This window comes from Gossypium hirsutum, chromosome D06 (genome assembly GCF_007990345.1).
Source record: "Gossypium hirsutum isolate 1008001.06 chromosome D06, Gossypium_hirsutum_v2.1, whole genome shotgun sequence".
NCBI classification, from domain to species: domain Eukaryota; kingdom Viridiplantae; phylum Streptophyta; class Magnoliopsida; order Malvales; family Malvaceae; genus Gossypium; species Gossypium hirsutum.
The window spans coordinates 1,599,861-1,620,927 of NC_053442.1; the positions used below are offsets into that span (position 1 = coordinate 1,599,861).

The window sequence follows — 21,067 nt, forward strand, 5'->3', positions numbered from 1 at the left end:
TATATTATGATTTCAGTAAATTAATATAAGAATATTAATTATTAAGAATTTTATTAAATTATATATTTTAATTAAAATATATTTAATAATAATTATGTTTAAATATGATTAAATTATTTATTATTAATAATAATAATCTTATTATAATTTAAATAACAATAACAATAATCATTTACCAAAATAAATTTATGCTAAGGGTATTCTAGTCATTTTAATTTTTTCCATTATGCTATTAGACCTCTATTCCATTCAACCAAACACAAGATTACTATTACGCCTCTATTCCATTACATTCAACCAAACAGTGGATTAGCTATTACACCTCTAATCCAATACAACTCTAATCCCAATACACCTCTAATCCAATACGCCTCTAATCCAATACAGCGAACCAAACCTGCCCTGATTTGCCAAAGCTTCCCGTTTACTAAACAACGCTTTCGATACTCGGCTGACTCTGCTTTTCTCTGTACTGTCTCTCTGCCAATTTGATTAAAAACTAAAAAAAGAAAAAGCTTCAAAAAAAATGGAGAAGATGATGGCGTTGAGATCCGTTTATAGAGCAGCATGTTTCAGATCTTCCCGTTTTACCCCCATCGCCGTCACGGCCGCCGTCAACCACAATCGCCACTTGGTTTCCCGGAGTTTCTTCTCTATCTCATCGCCTATCGCCCCTAATCCGCCTAGAAACACCCCTTCTGGTACTTTTTTCTATTCTTTTGGATTCTTTTTTTATTACCCATTTCTCGTTTTTTTAATTATATTGGAAATCGCTGAGTTTATCTTTCTCCTTTTTCTGATTATATTGGGAATCGCTGAGTTTATCGACTTAGATTTAGTGTTTTAGTAAAAATATAGCTCGTGGCTGACTTTTTCTTCTTGGGATTTCAAATTTGTAGCTATTTTTTTACGTCTGCGAGATTTGAACTTGTTGAGGGATTCTAACTGTTCGGGGAGAAGTCTGTGAAGTATCATTTGCCGAGGGCCTACCGACTCCTTAAGTCTATATTTGGTTTTTTTTCTGGGTTTTATCTCCCGACTCTACTGAGAGTCCGAGTGAGTTCAGAGGCTGATTGTGCCAAGAACCTGAGGAGGAGGGCCCACGAACCTCTTAACAGGTCCGGTATTAGACCTTGGATGTCTATGTTCAGTTTTATTGTTGGGTTTTGTCTCCCGAGTCTATTGAAAGTTCAAGTGGGTTCACAGACTGAGTTTGCCAAGAGAGCGGGAGCACTTTCACTTATCAAGTAAATCTCAACATTTGCTCTTGGTAGGACTTGCAAATGTTGAGTTTTCTTGCTAGGTGGAGCTGGGAACCGCCACCACGGCAGGCTCTCAGCACAACCAGTCTGTGAACGCACTCAGGCTCTCAGCGGATTTGGGAGACAAAACCCAGGGATAAAACCGAACATATACATTCTGAGCCCAATGCTGGACCTGTTGAGGTGTCTGTCGTTCCTCAATGGATGACATTTCACAGACTTTTTCCGGAGCAATTCTAAATCCTGTCAACAGAACTATACTCCTTGAAGGTTGGATTTTTAACCTCTTTAGAATCCCCTTAAGGTTGTGACTGTTTTCTGCTAATTTATGGGTTTTTGATGTGTACTTGTGTGTATGATATTAGGACGCAGCTACTTTAATGAAACTATATTTTGTACCTGCTTACAATTAAGGGCTGGTATTTGATACACTATATATATGAAAGTGAACTAAATGCTGTTACCTTGATAAAGGCGTTGAAATTAAATTTAGACATAGACAGTGTATAGATTTGTAAATAGAGTGCATTAAATGTATACGAACTTCTAGTGGATTGTGTAGCATGTTGTAACTTGTAATAATACCAACTTGTATCAAGTTCCAACACATTTTTATTCACGAGTGAAAATATGCAGGTGGGAGGTCGTCCTTTGCGTTGAGATCGGGAAGCATGCGCTATTTTAGTGAAGATGCAGCTCATTTGCCTGACATAAACGACACTGAGATTCTGAATGTTTTCAAGGACTTAATGGCTGCAAGTTGGGATGAGCTTCCCTATTCGGTTGTACAAGATGCAAAGAAAGCCTTATCGAAAAATACTGATGACAAAGCCGGTCAGGAAGCTTTAAGAAATGTTTTCCGTGCCGCTGAAGCTGTTGAAGAGTTTGGCGGTATTCTAATCACCATGAAAATGGAACTCGATGACAGCATCGGAGTGAGCGGAGAGGTATTACTATAATAAATAAAGACCTCGTTTTTCCCTTTTCTTTTCTTTCTATTGCCGATTGTTGGCATTTGATGAATCGAATCCTTTATTTCGTAGAATGTAAAACCTTTATCAAGCGAGTTTGCTGCTGCACTTAAGACAGTGTTCCAACGATACGCGACTTACTTGGATGCATTCGGTCCTAACGAAACCTACTTGCGAAAGAAGGTAGAGAATGAGTTGGGATCAAAGATGATCTACCTAAAGATGAGATGTAGTGGCCTAGGTTCTGAGTGGGGAAAGGTAATAAACTTATTTACAGCATATCTATGAATTCGGTTACGACTGCATGATCTGCGTTTATTCATGCACTTCGTATCATTTTCCATGTAGTTCATGTATTAATATGAAACAAGAGAATTATGACTTCAGATTATATATACTATTTGCAACATATCTATGAATTCAGTCACGACTGCATGATCTACCTCGACCATGTTTTAACAGGTTTTTTCATTCACTTCACATCATTTTCACGTAGTTCGTGTTTTAATATGAAACAAGAGAATTACAATTTAGGTTAAGATGCCTCAGCTTGTATATGCTAATTGCTATTTGTTCTTCTGTGACCATGGTTAACATCTTAAATGTCCGGTATTCCAGAACACCAAGCTGAACCCCGGGCTAAACTTTAACCTGTTTTCCAATCCATCTTCATCCGCCGAGACTTATATGCATTCACCCGTTGTTTTCCTTTGCTGCCTTTTTATATTTGACAATGTCACTGATCACGGAAACAGTTTAACACAAACTTTTGGTGTATGAATCATGCAATTACGAAAAATGTAATTCGGTCTAATATTTTTTTCGGTTGCTTTCGATGCAGATTACCGTTCTTGGTACCTCGGGACTCTCTGGATCTTATGTGGAACAAAGAGCTTAGCACTAAATTGTTGAGACATTTCATGTGAACTCTTTTTCTTGTTCTGTTTTAGATCATGTTTATGAATAGTAGGAGACAAGTTGTTCTCCTAGAAAACCTTGGAGTTTGCTTGGAAAGCTAAATAAAAAGGCTTATGTTGTCAACAAAACAATAAATCAAAGTGTAAAATCATGTTTCTGAAAATTTTTTTATGGGAAAATTTTGCATGGAAAATTTTATGGGAAAATTTTTCTCCAGCTTGAGGGTTGTTGGGTTTAGGTCAACTTTAAGTATGATATTAACACATTTTATACTTACTTGAACTCAATTTAATCAAAAATATAGGTTTAAAATTTTGCTCAAATTTATCATATTTGTAACTAATTATCTCATTTATTTTGGCCATGCATATATGACTTTTATTTTTCTAAAAAATTGTATTATTTATATTTTAACTTTTTCATTTATTGAATTTTCATATGTAGGCAATTTTATTTAATGTTTACTTCATAGTATTATAAATTACTAATGATTTATTTTTTATTATAAATTACATAATATAGTTTATTAAATTTAGAAAACAAATTGAGTTAATTTGAATTCAAGCTTGAATGTTTGAGCTTGGATTTAACTTATATTTTAAACAGGTTTAATTTTTTTTATTTAAACGAATTTTTCAGATCTAATATTTTAACTTCAACTATCTCGAATTTGAGTAAATCTTCGAGTTTAAGTGATAATTCTATCCTCAAATACGTCTACTATTGACCTTATCTTACCCCATATATTTGCAAATGAGGCTTAATAATATTTCTTATTAGGATATAAATACTCGAGTATAAATGTAAGAGTGCAATTCTTCAAATATATAAAAACATTCATATTAAATGTATATTCGGCTTTCATTGTCAAAATGAAAGAAAAAAGAGAAATTCGAAACAAAAGTGACTAATATATCATCAGTCTTTGTACTTTATTTTAGTATCATAATTTTTCTCAGTCCAATTGTTGACACTAAAAACATTAATGGGTGTCAATGATTGGACTAAAATTCTTTATAGATAAAAAGATTTTTTGAAGTAAAAGAATTATATCAAAGTATAGAAACTTGCAACATATTTAAATATATGGAGTCTTGGCTAATCTAGTCCCTTTACGCCAAGACCAAGATTCCGAGGGTGATTTAGGCAAAGGTGGTAGCAACACAACTTTCCTACATAACCCAAATGGCCACCCTTCACAATGACAAAACTCCTTAATGATCGATCGCCTTCGAAAATCTTCTGAATCAAACTTCCAAATATCTGGGAAATCAACATTCTTTAAACTTGAACAACGCGAGAAATTTGATTTAGCCGACATAAACGCTTCCCTACTAACACCACTCGAACACAATGAGAAACAACTCCCTACTGAAAAGAATTCATCATCTTCATTATCGTTGTCTCTTCTTTTAAAATGATTCGAGCTTATGTAAATCTCTCCCGTCGATGGAGATAACACCCACGAAAAGCTTCCCGTCATTGAACTCATCTTTCTGTTCATCTTTTCCATCGCTCGAGTCCGGATTTCCGAAACAACTACCTATAAACAACATATCACAAACAAAGAAAGAAATGAAACAAAATGAACATTCGTACGTGTAGAAAGAGTGGGAAATTGTTGATACCTCAGACTCATCATCGATGTCACTCGTTGAGTGTTCGTCATCATCGTGACCCGAACTCGAAAACCGACCATTGAAACTATGGCAATGGGAAAATGCTTCCTTTAAAAGTGTAGCTATGAATTTGCATCTCTTAGAATGATGAGAGTGCTCTTCTTGGTAAAAGACACTCATGTTTGGAAATGCCAAATTGATTTCTAAGTTACTGACTTTATATTATACATATTCTTATATAACAATGATTATTATAAGACTTTTATGGTGAAATTATAGTTTTGGTCCCTCTATTATGTTGAATTTGAGATTTAATTTCTAGTTCGACATGATTCTTAGTTTAAATGGTTAACACGATCAACTATTCCAGTTAAATATAAAAGCACTGATTGTTATAGACATATGGTGGTCAAATTATGGTTTTTATCCCTCTATTATGCTTAAATTTAGGAGTTAATCATTGCGTTTTAATATGATATAATTTGATCCTTTACTTTTATAATATCATTAGGACTTCCCACTTAAAACACCAACGTAAATTAAAAAAAAAACACTTCTAACAAACAAAAAAGGATCCATGTCTTCATTCGTAAACTGAAAATCTATAACCCCAATTGTTATAAGAATATCATTTAATTGACTAGTGACTGCTTGAATAGACTCGATTAATCCAGTATTTTTCTTTTATAAAAGTCAATATGATTTTTATAAAGCTCTTCTTCATACCGAAATTTAATCGGAAATAGTATAGAATATTAAGTATTTGGACTAACTAATAACATTGTAAGAACAAAGGTACCAAATTAAGGTATAAGAAGATCATAAAAGAAGTATACGGACTAAATTCCAAAAACGAGCATAGTTGAAAGATCAAAATTAGAATTTAACCAACTTGGTATAGCTCCTTTATTTGTTTTGATGTTTGTGTTGATAATGGCTTTACAGCTTACTGAAAATAGTGGGATTCTATATCCTTTGGGGTAAAGACTAAGTTAAATTAAAACACACAAAAAAAAGGGGAGGCTAAAGACATATCAACAAATAAATTGGGATTAAAATAATAAATAAATTCCCTATTGAGACCCTTCAAAGTGAATTTATAAATTTGTTTTCACCTTTTCCATAAAATAGTTTCCTTTGGAGTTACTTACAAGTAATTTCCTGAAGCTGAAGTCACGGTGAAAACTGAGACTTGGTACCAAACGATGACGGATTGTATTGGGACAATAAGGATTCTGTCTTTTTTTCAAGTAATTCGTATATTATTAACCTTAAATTTTATTATTGAACCTCGAATACAAAAATTGGTAAACGAGTTTAATTGAGCTCGAGTAGCTCGATTATATCTTGAGCCAAGCTCAAGTTTAAATATAGATGTTTGATTGAGTTCAAGCCAAGTTTCGAGTTTCAAGTTGAGCTCGAGCTTGATAGTATCCGAGCTGAGCTCGTCTCGATTACACCCTTACAAATTATTCAAGTTTGACTCGAAAGAAAACTTGAATATGATTTGATCATTTATCGAGCCAAGTTTGAGTTATTGCGCAAGCTAAAGCTCGAGTACCTTAATACTTTGACCAATTGGTGAATCTAGTCTAGCTTTTTTTATAGTATATTTTTTAAAAGTTTTTTATAGAAAACGAGTTTGAACTCGAACTCAGGTGTAAATCATGTAAACAAGGTTAATCGAGCTGAGCTTTAGCATTTATGATAGTGTATTCGATTAAACTCTAAGAAAGTTTTCAAATAGTAAATTTCAAGTCAAGTTTTAAACTGTTCAAGTTGGCTCGTATAATAGTATACCATTGGGTCATTGTCAAGTCGAACTCGAGCTAACATACAAGTCGAGTTTAAATACCTTAAATATTCAATTTGAGCAATTCACGAGCTTAACAGACCTTTTGTACTTATAATATATTTATATTAAATTACTAATTTAGTCTTGATATAATTTAGAAATAAACCCTAAACATAAAATTTATATATGAAACGAGTTTGAACATGAGCTTAAAAGTACAAATCATGTGAACTAGTTTAATCAAGCCAAGTTTTTAATTGGTATATAAAACTTGTTACATGCAATTTTTTCTTTTAACCCCAAATTCTTGCACTCCTTGAAAATTTGAAATTTAATCCTTCTGTTTTTATTTTTAGAAAATTAATCTTTATACTTTTTAAATATTAAAATTCAAGTCCAATTGTTAACCCAACTTTAAAATTTATGACTTTTTGTAATTCTTAATGGCACCTCTTTCGAAGAACTGGTCTTTCATGCCTGCAAGGATAAAGATAAACATTGAACTAATAATCGGAATATCCAAATGGTATCCATACATGATCAGACTTAAACCAGAATATATCATACGTTGATTACTTAATATCTAAGCTATCAAATCTTTCAACCAAGAACCAATAGTTTCCATTGATCCATCTCCTTCAAGTATCAACTTCCCTCGAACACATAACAAAACTCTAAAGTTGAGTTCTTTTAGAACAAGTCGGGTAAAAATACCATAAAGGCCCTAGTATTAGGAGTCAATTTGAATTTTACCCCTTTACTCAAAAACAGTTGAATTAGTCTTTATACGTTAGATCAAAAAGTAAATCAATTCTTCTGTTAAAAATTTTCATCCATTTTTACGGTTAAAAACTGGCATTCTTGACAAAATAACTAAACAGTACACATAACGTGCCACATATACCTTATACTGACATACATGGATCGGACTGATTTACTCTTTGATCTAACATGTAAGGATTAATTTGTCCCCTTTTTGAGTAAAGGGAGCATAATGAAATCTGATTCCTAATACAAGGGCCTCCATGATACTTTTACCCGAACCGGGGGTATAGACAACCAGCAAATCAGATAAAATATTTGCATGCATGCTTGGCAATTATTGTATGAAAAAAACAGAAGAACAAACAACTAGAGCAACTGTTTTGGTGCAAATAAACATACATGCTTCATGTTCCTAACACTCATTATTTACCCTAAGAAATTCAACCCTAAACCGTAAAACTATACTTCTAGAAGGGAAAATGTGATATCATCAATTAAATCATATAATGAAATATGATAGGAAAGTCCAACTAATAGCATTATTTGTCAGAAAAGAAGAAAAAGTGATCTCCAACCTCAGACAAACTTCATGAATGGAAAAAGGCAAAAGCAACAAGGTTTCCCACCTAATTTTAGAACCAAACAGAAAAAACTAGAACATGAATGAATTGTACACAATGTTCAAATGTTAGAATTCGATATACTCGATGATTTAGTATGCAATCCCTAATAAACCTCGAAACAGTCTTTTGTATGGTATTGACGCAATGTATAGTTTACAGTTCTTTGACTCGATCATACGATGAGGCCATCTAACTTCACCGAGAATATTGTAAAAGTAACCAGCTTGGATGACAGAAGTTGTATTGAAAAAGTTCAACTTGACCGGCAGTATCCAAATCCCGAATAAACCTCGAGGCGGTCTTTTGAATGGTATTGACACAATGTATGGTTTACAGTTTTTTGACTCGAAGAAACAATGAGGCTGTCTAACTTCACCGAGAATATTGTAAAAGAAACCACCTTGGACGACAGAAAGTCCTATCAAAAAGTCTCAAAACTGCCAGTATTTGAAATAGTCTTTTGCAGGTAGAAGTACCATCGAAGCCCTTATACCGGGAGTTAGATTGCATTTTGCTCTCTTTACTCAAAAAGTGGGCAAATTAGTCCTTGTACATTAGATCAAAAAGCAAACTGATCATTTCTATTAAATATTTCATCCATTTATACTATTCAAAACTGGTGTAACTAACGGAATAACCAGACGGTTACATGTACCTCATGCTGATGTATAAAAACCACTTTTTAACCATAGAAATTGATGGAATTTTTAACAGAAGGACCAGTTTACTCTTTGATCTAACGTACAAGAACTAATTTGCCCATTTTTTTAGTAGAGAGGGCATAATGCAATCTAACACCTAGTACAAGGGCTCCATGGTACTTTTACCATTTTTTGTACGGTATTGGCACAGTGTATAGTATATAGTTCTTTGACTCGAACATACTATGATACCATCTAACCTCACTAAGAATATAGTAAAAGTAATCGAATCAGGAGGAAAACATGCTGCATAAGCAAACCTAGACGGAACTTAAACCGGAATCAACACAACAGCCCGAATTTCGAAAGGATATGAAAGTTAAGTGTCACCTATTTAGCTAGAACATCTCTCTTGAGATGCACCTTTCCTTTTTCCGTAGCTACTAATCAAAACATGGTTTAAAATTGAAAACCAAGTGGTAATTAATCTAAGATTCTTACGAATATCCGAGGATCGAAGCAAAACACAAAGCAAAAGCATATGAAAGAGGCAACATAATGCAATAATTTTAACTGAAATTCAATTGAAACGGTGATAATGGAATTTAGAAAAAAGTACCCTACAAACACAGGGCTAGCCCGAAACAGGAGATTTGTTGAGTTGTTGAGAAGTAAGAGATATAAGAGACTGAAGCTTAGCAACAGCAGAGGCTTTCTCGGGCGGACATTTAGAGAGCGAAACATTCAAAGAATGAAAAGCTTCATCGAGCTTACCAGCAGCTAATGCGGCACAACCGGCTTTATAAGCCTGATCAGCCATCTGAGCATCATACTCGGATGAATCACAGCTTTTGTTTCTTGACAATGACAAAGACGGGGAATCGAGGAAAGCCGTGGCACGTGCGTATTCGAGATTAGTGATAGCAGTGTTGATATCGGCCATGAGAGCTTCGGGTGTTAATGAGAAAGTCTTCACTCCATCAAAAACACTGAAATGAGGGTTCCCTTCCCCAGAACCCATCTGCTTCGTTTTAAGTATTTTCCGTCAAAATCCGTATTTTCCATCAAAATTCACCATTTTCCGTCAAAATTCGCCATCAATATGCTCATGCAATCATATCAACTTCATATACACAAACAATTATAAACTCAGTACACAGTTTATACTAAATTTTAACAGAAAATACTAACAATATCAACATTCGAACTAAAATTTCTTCTTCTTTTTTTTACTAAAATCTCTATTTATAACCAAAATTTAACGATTTAATCAACTCTAAATTACTGAATTAACAACCTTTAACATTTATAAAACAAAACCCAGAAAAGTTATGGAACATGTTAATGATTAAAGGATCAAAATGAACAACTTTTAAACTAGAATCAAAATTCCAAAAAAAACATAAACAGAAATAATAAAAACACTAACCTTAAATGATGATAAACGTCTTCAAGATTCAAAAACAAAGCTTCTTTGCTCCGATAATGAATTGGGTTTATCGATGTTGTCGTAGAATCGAGATTTGGAGCAAATTTCTATTGAAGCAAGCAAAATTTTCTACTTTAATTTTTTTTTCTCCCAACAATTGTTTGTAATAATCAATTAAATCCTTTTTTAAGTTCTAATGATCTAACTTCCTAAACTTGAACTTAAGTGATGATTAAAAGACGACGAATCGATTTGTTTCCAACAACCGATTTGATTGTGTTTTTTTTTGTTTCTGGGATAGACTGGTTGGTTTGGTCCTCAAAACGATCTTGAAATTACTGGTCAAACTTTATAATTAGTATCTTTATTTTACTCAACTTATAAATTTAGTCCCTTATTTTAAATTTTATAATTAGTCCCTGTATCTTACTCAACTTATAAATTTAGTCCCTTTTTTATTAGTTTACCCGTCCCAACATTATTTTGAGTGGATTTTTATCTTTTTATATAAATTTTAAAAATAAATACATAATTTAAACTCAAAAGCAAGGCTAAAATATTGTTTAAAGGACCAAAATTGAATAATAAATTGGGGGTTAAGGTACTTAAAAGGTAAAATTTTCACCATTATTAAATTATAATTTTATAAATTTTAAAAGAGCTAAAAAAAAATCCAGGGCCAAGGTCACTACTTGCCCTTAGCTATTACCCTTGTCAAAACATGACATTTAGGGTTCGTTTGGTTCAAAAATATATAAAATTACGTTTTATAATAAGATTACAAAAAGAAATGCCGGGTATGTTACATTTAGAGATATTTGATTGACAAATATAAGATAACTTAGAAGCACATTTTATTAAATTATCTTTATTATTTTCTTAAACAAATCTCATTCTTTAATTCTTTTTTAATCTCAATTTCTAATAAATAAATCATTAGAGTAAATATAATAATTATAAATTTTATTTTAAGTCAAACTTAAATCCTATTTGAAAAAAAAATTAAGCTAATTAAAATAATAAAAGAAAAAAATACAAAATAATAAGATTATGCATTATACTACGAGATAAACGCTATCTACTAAAATGTTGAGCCATAAGATAAGATTCAACTAACCGACCACATTTACTTTCTCAACTTTACCATTTCAATCAAAACTATATTTGATTTTTTTTTTATAAATTTGTTATATAATTATTTTAGCTAAATGCATAAGTTGAACTTTTAAAGATTTCTGACATAAGAAAATTAATTTTTTTTTTGAAAATGATCAACTAAGAACTTCTTAAATGTTGTATATCAAATCTCAAATCATGTACAAATATTCGATTCAACCGTCATCAACATTCATCTAATTTTTACTCGTGAACTGAAGTGAGTGAAAAACTTACTTTGAGCAACCATTTACCCTAAAATTTTAGCCCGCATAAGTGTATCATAATTTAAAGAATAATTACTCAGATTCAACACAAATTTAAATAATGCTGCAAACTCACACCATGGAAACAATAACAAAACAAAAACTAAGAGGTCTAAAGAATTCATTCACATTCATATTGCCATTGCAGGCATTTTTTTCCATTTCTTTTAATTGTAATCTCAACCTAAGAACGATAACAGGGTCTCTTTCTCATCTCATAAAAGTCTATCAAATTCTGCTTGAGATGGAAATTAGGCCACATCCAATAGACACCATTACTGGTACAAAAAGAATTTCCATGTCAAAAGTGGAGGTGAAAAGGTTCCATTTTTCCCCCCATGTTCCAAAAAGACAACACATTATATTGTAACAACCATAGGTCTATTTGTCTATGATATAAATGGGGCCATCATCAAAAGATTTCAATAGAACTGGAGTCTGTTGTCTCGAATTGACTCTGCCTGTTCCCGGTGTCTCCGTTGATAAAAATTCATTCACTAATAATACCTGATACCCAAGGAATCATAACAGGTGCTTTTGGGTGTCTGTCTCGATATTGTTCGGAATATCGGTTTTTAAAGTTCAATCTTGGCTTCTCTGACTGCAAAATTTTTGTTTAAAATTCGGATTAGCTTTTACATTGCAAAGAAGTGTAACTTGATGGTAAAAGTACCATGAAGGCCTCCTATAGTCGGAGTCAAATTGCATTTTGCCTCTTCTACTGAAAAAATGGCAAATTAATCCCTATACATTACAACAAAGAGCAAAGTGGTCCTCCTAAAAATTTCAATCTATTTTTATTGTTAAAAACTGATCAGGCACGCCAGTTTTAACCGTACAAATAAATAAAATTTTAACAAAAAAAAAGACTAATTTACTCTTTGATCTAATGTATAGAGACAAATTTGCCCATTTTTTTGAATAAAATGCAATCAAACTCTTAATATAGAAGCCTCTAGTACTTTTACCGTTAACTTAATGGATACAAAAGGAGACTTACGAATTTCAGCCAGCATTCCATGTGTTTGTGTTGATATATATCTGGGGAATAGCAACCGTTCTCCGACGGACAATAAACCCATATGTTGCATTTCTTTTCACCTGGCTTTGCATTTTTTGCTTGATCTAAACAAGCTTGGCAGCAATCGGCTGCACTTTCTTTGTGGTGGGTAAGACCCCATTTAACGGCTGCACCATCATAATCCGTGTGAAGTTCAGCATGGCATTGTGGTGGAAGCGGCCTCCCAGCTAAAATTTGGTCCTCCTCTTCTGCAGTATAAAAGAGTTACACCTTAGTGACAGGCTTTCTTTCAATATCGTTAATATATCGATTTTGCACAATTACCTGTATCTTCCACACCCTCAGGTTTATCATTATGCTCTTGATTAATGACTTCAGTGGGTATCCAAAGGCCGATTTCTTCCGATAGTGCAGCCCAATTGGACTCCAAGGCTTTTACTAACATCCCTACAAAATGGTATGTTCAGGTAAAGTTAACATTCTGTAAAAAAGGAAGAAGGTTAAAGCTTTTATCTCAATGACATGCAAAAAGTACCGAAACATGCTGTGTCCAGATTACAAGTTACCTGCTTCCTCTTGCAAAAGAGTTGAATTCAACCCCTCTCCTCCGAGGGCCAACGTTTTGGCTTCTTTTAGTTTCTCCTTGCGCCAGGTTTCAACCGCTTCTGTTAACCCGAGAATGATATCAACAAAAATAGTACATTATAATGAAAAAAAAACCCGAAAAAAGCCACAGCTGATTAGTTCGTCCCTAAACAAGGGACCTATGCCATTGCTGATTACTTAACTCTTCTAACACACAGAAATTTCTTGTATGATAAACAGTAACTAATGCCTAAAAAATTCTAACCAAACCGTGTTAGTTAAAATCAAATTGCGGTTGATATGGAAAGAGCAACATATAGAGCAATACAAGCTTCCATTTAAAGCAATACAAGCTTCCATTTCTGTCAACTCGTAAAACTAAAAATCTTTAGACTTAGAGCTGATCAGCATCCAGCAGAAAAGCATTGCCAGCTAAAAATGAAACCAATAAACATTCGATTTGGGCAATGTCAAACCCGTGAAACTTGCACTTCCCATCATAGATTATACTTTGGCCTCATTAAGACTATTCCCTTGGGCTTAAAGCAATTTTCTACTTATTTTACATTCCTAAACAGTCGGCAGGAGAGCATGTATTGAGGTACAAGTCAAAACCAACATCTAAAAGTAAGAACACGGTCCTTTCTACACCAAAGAGAAAAGTAAACAAAAGGACAAGTACAAGTTGCTATCCAAGTCAGTGTAAGCGACCATGTAAAGACACCTAAAAGTAATAATTATATCTATTTCTAAGAAGTCCATGACTGATTACATTGACAAGAGATAAAAAGGTGATAGAACATCATTTAATCATATATTCGGACCCAATATATTTCATAAAGGAATAAGGTACAAGAAAAAATGGGAAAAAAGGTAGCAAAATGTAAAAGCAGGATATGATAAGAGGACCATTATATACTAATATCTTACAAGTACTAAACAAAATTCTTTGAGGATAATTTCTCATAAAAAATTAATGGACACCAACAAAAAAAGTGGGGGGTTTTCCTTTAAATTTATTATCAGAAATATATCCTAACCAATGAATCGAAAGCTTTCTTCAATCAAGAATCATAATGCATAATATGATTTCATTGATAAAAAAATCTTGCATTTCATCTTAATGCAATCAGTCAAATGAACCACAAAGTTCTGCAAATTGTGATTTAGTGGCTAGCTAACTTCGAGGAGATTATGAATATGAAAGAACTGATCTATGCTGTTAATTGCTATGAATTGAATATAAAGCATTTCCACCTCAGGACAATTGGATGATATTGAATCAATAAGATTAGAGACCTTAGCAAGATGAAAGGAAGGAAGAGAAAGCATAACAATGCCTAAGGAAATCAAACAACATGAATCCTAAAGCTTACATGCGTTAGGAATTGAACTTCCCTAATTTTATAAAGCTTTTTAAGGTAGTCAAATTATGAAAACATCACAAACACGCATCACGTATGATGGAAATAAAGTTTCAAAATGGATTTCTTCAGGATTTATAACAGAATTCAATTGGAAGCTCATTTTCCAGCAGTCGTAATGTTTCAACTAAAACAAGAGGGGACTAATCAGTCTGTAATAGGTAAAACAGCGCGACTTTAATATAACACCACAAGAAACCTAATACAACTTTAATATAACACCACAAGAAACCTAATACTTACCAAATGAGGGATAATACCAACTCTGCATACTCAAAAAGTGCAATGTCATTATAGCATTTCTCTCTCCTGCCGGGGGCATAGATAAGGGAGGGCAGGCAGTTTAAGAAATTTATGAAATTACAAGTTAATATAATGGTAAAATTGTACTCCCCCCCCCCAAAAAAAAAATTTTTATGGCTCATCTCTAGCAGGGCAAAGGTAATTTTCTGGCTTCACCCTGCATGCTAAACCAGCTAATCACACATCTAAAAGTTTCCTTAATAAGATGCAGTTTAAGACTCTGATTCATTCATTAACAGATACAAAGATACAATCTTTGAACTTAAACCTAACACTCCTGAATAGGATAAATCATAAATGTTCAATCTATATACTTACTAAATAAGAACATATAGAAATACAATAACTTTAAAACTGAAATACAATTAAACAAAACAATCAAAAAGTAAAAAGGGAACTAAGACACCAACCTTGCTGGTCACTGATACTGGCATTTGGTCTTAAACTTCTCAATCTCTGTAAGATTTCATCAGTTATCTTATGCTTAACCGCCCGTGGCAATTCGGCCAACGATTCGTCACTCGATAATTCATGCTTTATTCGCTTAACCTTTATATATAAAGGTCAAATTGTAATCTCATAATTAAAAGTGTTATCACCAACAAAATGTGAACTATCAAAAAAAAAAGAAGAGGAAATATGGGTGTTTTTGCATACCAATTTAACAAGCTCTATAGGTTCACTAGCTCTTCGAATCTTATCTGATTCTTCCATTTTCCTAATCTGATCTGGTGTATACTTTACAACTACAAAAAGAAAGAAAAAAAGAACAAAAACCCAGATATTCAAAACACTAAACAATACAAAATTTCTTACAAAAACTCCAAAAAATTTTGCGCAAAGCTGATAAAATTTAAAAACTTGCCATTATCTTTATTTGAATAAATGTAGAGCGAAGAATAAAGAGAACGAAGAACAAAGAGAGCAATAACAATGTTAACGAAGCAAACAATCAGTGTTATCCTTTTATACGAGCACTGCCCGGAACCCAAAGCCTTGGGTCTACTTTCTCTAGCCATTTTCCCCTCATCCCACCATATCCCTTTCTCCTTTTTATTTTCCCCTTTCCTTTTCTAATTTCCACACCTCCCCAACAGATCGATTAAACAGGAAACTTTTACCAGATCCCTGCAACCAACCAAACTTTCCTTAAACCACAGAAAAATGGAAGACCCTTAACAGCAGTGAACTTGATTTCCAGCTTTATGATTGCGTGCGTTTGAGGGTTTCAGTTTTTGTGGTTAATAACAAAGAACTAAGAAAGGTATTTTTTTTTTTAAAGTGGGGATTAATTTGGTGTTGGTTGAGGGTTTCCAGTTGATTGATCAACAAATTTTAGGTTTTTAAAAAGAAAATTTTTTACCCACTTTATCCTTTTTCTACATTTTTTTAAGTAGACGTGATTATCTACAGTTCAATAAAACTCTCGCGACTGGATCGAGTACGAAGAAATAATTATAATTATTATTTTAACGATATTTTTATGTACTTTTTAAATAAAAATTTAAAAATTAATGCATCTATAAATCATCCTCGTGAGTCATGTTTAATGATGTTATAAACAAATTTGTGTATTTATTTTATTATTTAAGTTTTTCCTTAAATTGGTGTCATTTTTAATCGGGTCATCATCTTAGTTAGAAAAATTACAAAGTCACCAACTCAATTATAAAAATTATAAAAATATCTTTTTCATAATTAAAATAAATTATATTATTTGAGGGTATTTTAATTTTTTTATTTAAATAATAATAATAATAAGCATATTATGGAATTTAAACTCCAACCAATTGCATTAATATAATATTTAATTTACCACTAAGTTAAAGCTTTATTTTAATATTTTTACACATTTTAATTTTATTATGCACACTTTATTTTTAAACATACATTTATGTTCTGAATTTGTGATTTTTACACGTATACGTGTGTGATCAGATTTCTAATGTACTTTATTAACAACTTTGATTTTCATGTTACCTCAATAAGTAAATTGCCAACTATAAAGTTTAAGCATATTTTTTTATAAGGCTTAGTTTTTTACCTTTAACCCTTTTAATTTTTACACTATTCAAATTTAGTATTTTTATTTTTAATTTTAGATTTTTTTATAAATACGAACATGAGTTCATTGTAAGGTCAAAGATTAGTAAATGGTGGTAAAAGTATCATAGAAACTATTGTATTAGGGGTCGGATTGCATTTTACTCCTTTACACAAAAAATGGATAAATTAATCATTGTACATTAGATTAAAGAGTATATTGGCCCTTCCGTCGAAAATTCTATCCATTTTTGCTACTTAAAACTGGTCTATATACGTCAGCATAGGGTACACGTGGTGCGCCACATATCACTATTTGATTATTCCATCAACCACACTAATTTTTAACAGTACAAGTGGATAAAAATTTTAACAGAAATGACCAATTGGCTTATTAATATAATATCAAGGTTTAATCTTCACTAAGAAAAAAGTTAACCCATTAATATAATAATTCAATAAAATAAGAAAAAAGTTAACCCATTAATATAATAATTCAATAAAATAATTCAATCCTATCAACTTAAGTTTAATCTTAATATCCACTCGAATTTCAAATCATATAAATTAAAATAATTTAAAATTTTATATATAAATTAGATCTATTAGAAACACTATTAATCTAATATTTCTTTATAATTTGGTTTATCTATAAATTCTTAATCGAGTTAATTATATATAAATTTAGATAATAATGGTTATAAAGTACAAATTATGTACCTAAAATTATACCAAGTCTTCATATTTTTCATGTTTTATTTTCGGATTTTTTTTCTAACAATGATATTGATTTTCAACGAAAGCTCAATCATGTGTCTGATTGGCCACGTATATATGTTTGGTCAACTGCTAATAATTAGGTATAAATAATGTAGAAATGATATTAAACTCCGTTAAGAGTCACGCTAGTCGTATTTGTTATTCGGGATTTGTCCTGTTAATGTAATTCACAAAAAAAAATGATACGTTTTAACTCGATTAGCATGGGCATTGGGCATCGTCTTACTCCAAAAAAATTACCAAAATACCTTTTATAACTATTTTTATGTATTTTATATTTAAAAATCACAATTTTTTTAAAAAAATTATAATAAAAAATATATATAATACTTCAAGATAGTTAAAATTGAAGTTTGAGAATTTTGTTTTCGAGATTGAATTCAAATATTAAAATTTTAAATAAAATCGAATTAAAAGAATTATAAAAATCTAATCATATCAAGATGAGTAAAAAATTGTCTCGTTCTGTCCGAGTGCCATCCATATTCATATTTTTTCGGGATAAATCTCAAAACTACATATAGATTTAGGTTTAATGCGAACTTGTATACATAAACTTTGATTTTGTGCAATTTTATATATTAAATTTTGATTTGATCTAATTCTCACAAATTATTAACAGAACTATTGACGTAACATCATTTTTTGTTTATATATTGCATACATAAATAATTATATTTATCCCATATAAAAATAAATTGATGTATTTATTTCTTTAAATGTGTATGATTGAATCAAAATCGAAGTATCATGTATATATTTGAACCATAATCAAAGTTTCATATGTACAATTGCTTCAAATTAAAGTTTATGTACCAAATTACAAATTGAATCAAAATTAATGTATAATCTTGAGATTTATCCCTAATTTATTTGCCTTTTTAACTTTAATTTGGAAAATGGTTGGGCTTTGGGGCTTTTCACACGGGGCCAGCACTTGTAACTATTGTACATAATTATTGTTAAAAAAAATGGACTTTGAAAACAAAATTTGGAAAAAGAGAAGAGAAAAGGGGTAATTACTTTTATTTAATAGATTTTGGTTCAAAAGTAAAATGTATTCGATAAATTTAGCTCCTAATATTTTCTTATTTTATTATTCTAGTCTCTTTTTTGGGTCATTTTAGTCTTAAACTTTTAAAAATTAGTCAAATTGCTTGCTTTTAAACGGAAAATTGATTGAATTGTTAAAATTTTAACGGTATTAATGTGACCACTTGTATGGCAGTCCACGTATAATTCATAAAAATTCAAAAAAATATTTTTTAAAAATCATCAAATTTCAAATAACTTCATAAAAACTTTTTAAAAATTTATCCATATTAGAAATGAAATATGCGTAAAATGCCACATGAGTTGTTACGTCAATACCACTAAAATTTTAATATTTTAATAAATTTTTTTGTCCAAAAGCAAGTAATTTGACTAAATTTTAAAGGTTGAGGGCCAAAATGACCCCTAAGAACCAAAATGACGAAATGAATAAACGTTAAGGCTAAATTTATTTTTATTTCTATATTTAGGAGCCTTCCTTTCATCTTAAATTTTGATGTTGCTAAATAGGTAAGTTTGGTTCGATCGGATTTTTTAGATTTTTCTAACTATCCATGATAAATTAGTTTGGTTTGATTCTTGATTTTTTTTTTTCATTACTAATTTTTGCTTTTCGTGTTTTGAAATTAATTTTACAGTAAGAGATTTTATTTTATGGCTTTTTAAACATTATTTTATAAAGTTTGAAGTTTTTTCCGTAAATATTTTGTTAAATTTTTTAAGTAAATAAAAATAATTAATAACTCTCGCATAGTATTTTTTGAAAAATATTTTTTATACAAAGTTTTAAAGTGTTTTTTCACTATTTTAAAACTAAATTATATATTTTTAATCATAAAAATTGTAATTAATTACAAATCATTTTTTTTTAAAAGAATTTTGTTTAAATTAACCACAACTTTGTAACTTGTAATTTATAAATCGTCCAAATACCTCAATTTGGATCAGTTGTCTGTTTTATTAGTTTTTCTTGCTCAGTCTTATTTCTAAAGAGTGATAGATTTTTTTTTTACTATTATTATCATTCTTTAGGTTTTTCTTTTATTTAACTGGATGGTTCAACCAAAAAAAATATTAAAAATTGTAATAATAACTAATAAAATGAATAAAAAATAAAAATTTGAAATTTGAAATTTTTATTACTGATTTTTAATTGATTTTTTATTTTTATTTTTCAATTCTCTTGATTAAATCCCGAATCAATGAGTTCTTGATTCAATTCAATTTTTACTGTCATTGCACTAAAAAAAAGGGCTTTAATCAAAATGATAAATATAAACTTCTAATTTGGATTTTGAAAGGCATACCAAAAGAGTGAGTTTTAGGTTATCATTTTGGTTGGGAGTATCTTATAAAGTTAGATAACCATTGATATTTCTTAATTTCTTAAAGCTTTATCAAATGCAATCAAAATATCCAATGCAATGGAATCTTGATAAAGACATCATTTTTCCTTATAACTTGCAAAATATGCAAATGTTTAGTCTTCTGTGATCAGTACTAGGGTATAAATAGGATGTTAGTGTACATAAATTATTTGAGTTTGATTTTAAAAAAGTTCGAATTTAATTCGGTAATTATCGAATTAAGTTTGAGTAATTTGAGTTTTCGGTTAAAATAACTTGATTTGGTTAAAAGTAACGCGAGCCTTATCAATTTTTTTATATTTTTATATTATTAAATTATGTTATTATTCTTAGTATATATTTTAACCCTAAGCTTAATTATGGAGTTGAGCTTAAGCTCGAGTATAAAATTTGGTAAATGAGCTTAATTGAGCTTAAGTAGTTCGATTATATCTCGAGCTGAAATCAAACTTAAAAATAGATGTTTGATCGAGCTCAAGTCGAGTATTGAGCTTCGAATTTCAAGACAAGCTTGATAGTATTTAATCTCGGCTTGGCTTATTTACACCCCTAATTGGGACCTACAATTTTATTTAGGATTCAGATATCTCTTAAACAATATCTCAAGTTTGAGTTTTGTAGATGAAGAAAATAGCATTAAAAGAGTTTTATTATTTTTTTAAAAATTCAACTTAACTCGATTTTAAATTTAATTGATATTGAATAATGAAAGTTCTCAAACATAAAATATATATAATATAACATTGGATTCCATGTTTCAAGTAAACAAGTCCTATAGAACTACCATTATTGTTGTCTTTTAAGTTATGTCAAACAATATGGTTGGGAAAGTATATGTTTATATATTTATTTAATCCTCAATATCCTGCAATATATTTCATATACCGTTAATAGTAGGGATTAATCTTTTCATTGTGAATGCTTTTTAAAGAAGTAAATGGCTGATCATGAAATATGTTTTATTCTCATGAATGAGGATCGAATCCTTGACCATATGATTATAGGATAAGGTGAACAATTATCACGCCACATATTGCATTTTATGGT

General features: G+C 30.9%; 4 protein-coding genes across 4 annotated transcripts; 1 reads left to right on the forward strand and 3 right to left on the reverse strand.

The window, feature by feature from the left end:
- The first annotated feature begins 261 nt into the window (after window positions 1-261).
- Window positions 262-3,279, forward strand: LOC107935616 (succinate dehydrogenase subunit 5, mitochondrial). Its single transcript, XM_016868242.2, has 4 exons — window positions 262-701; window positions 1,899-2,209; window positions 2,306-2,491; window positions 3,075-3,279. The coding sequence occupies exons 1-4, from the start codon at window positions 527-529 to the stop codon at window positions 3,129-3,131; spliced, it is 729 nt and encodes a 242-aa protein (XP_016723731.1). The 5' UTR covers window positions 262-526; the 3' UTR covers window positions 3,132-3,279.
- A 676-nt stretch (window positions 3,280-3,955) lies between these two features.
- LOC107935588 (uncharacterized) lies at window positions 3,956-4,980 on the reverse strand. Its single transcript, XM_016868211.2, has 2 exons — window positions 4,780-4,980; window positions 3,956-4,694 (listed from the first exon to the last, which is right to left on the reverse strand). The coding sequence occupies exons 1-2, from the start codon at window positions 4,948-4,950 to the stop codon at window positions 4,230-4,232; spliced, it is 636 nt and encodes a 211-aa protein (XP_016723700.1). The 5' UTR covers window positions 4,951-4,980; the 3' UTR covers window positions 3,956-4,229.
- A 4,173-nt stretch (window positions 4,981-9,153) lies between these two features.
- LOC121218165 (uncharacterized) lies at window positions 9,154-10,377 on the reverse strand. The gene is made up of 2 exons (XM_041094927.1): window positions 10,024-10,377; window positions 9,154-9,717 (listed from the first exon to the last, which is right to left on the reverse strand). Exon 2 carries the CDS (start codon window positions 9,613-9,615, stop codon window positions 9,229-9,231), a length of 387 nt encoding a protein of 128 aa, XP_040950861.1. The 5' UTR covers window positions 9,616-9,717; window positions 10,024-10,377; the 3' UTR covers window positions 9,154-9,228.
- Window positions 10,378-11,568: 1,191 nt separating this feature from the next.
- LOC107940314 (uncharacterized) lies at window positions 11,569-16,216 on the reverse strand. The gene is made up of 7 exons (XM_016873751.2): window positions 15,643-16,216; window positions 15,435-15,523; window positions 15,188-15,326; window positions 13,032-13,130; window positions 12,790-12,912; window positions 12,445-12,713; window positions 11,569-12,045 (listed from the first exon to the last, which is right to left on the reverse strand). The coding sequence occupies exons 1-7, from the start codon at window positions 15,794-15,796 to the stop codon at window positions 11,935-11,937; spliced, it is 984 nt and encodes a 327-aa protein (XP_016729240.2). The 5' UTR covers window positions 15,797-16,216; the 3' UTR covers window positions 11,569-11,934.
- Window positions 16,217-21,067: the final 4,851 nt, after the last annotated feature.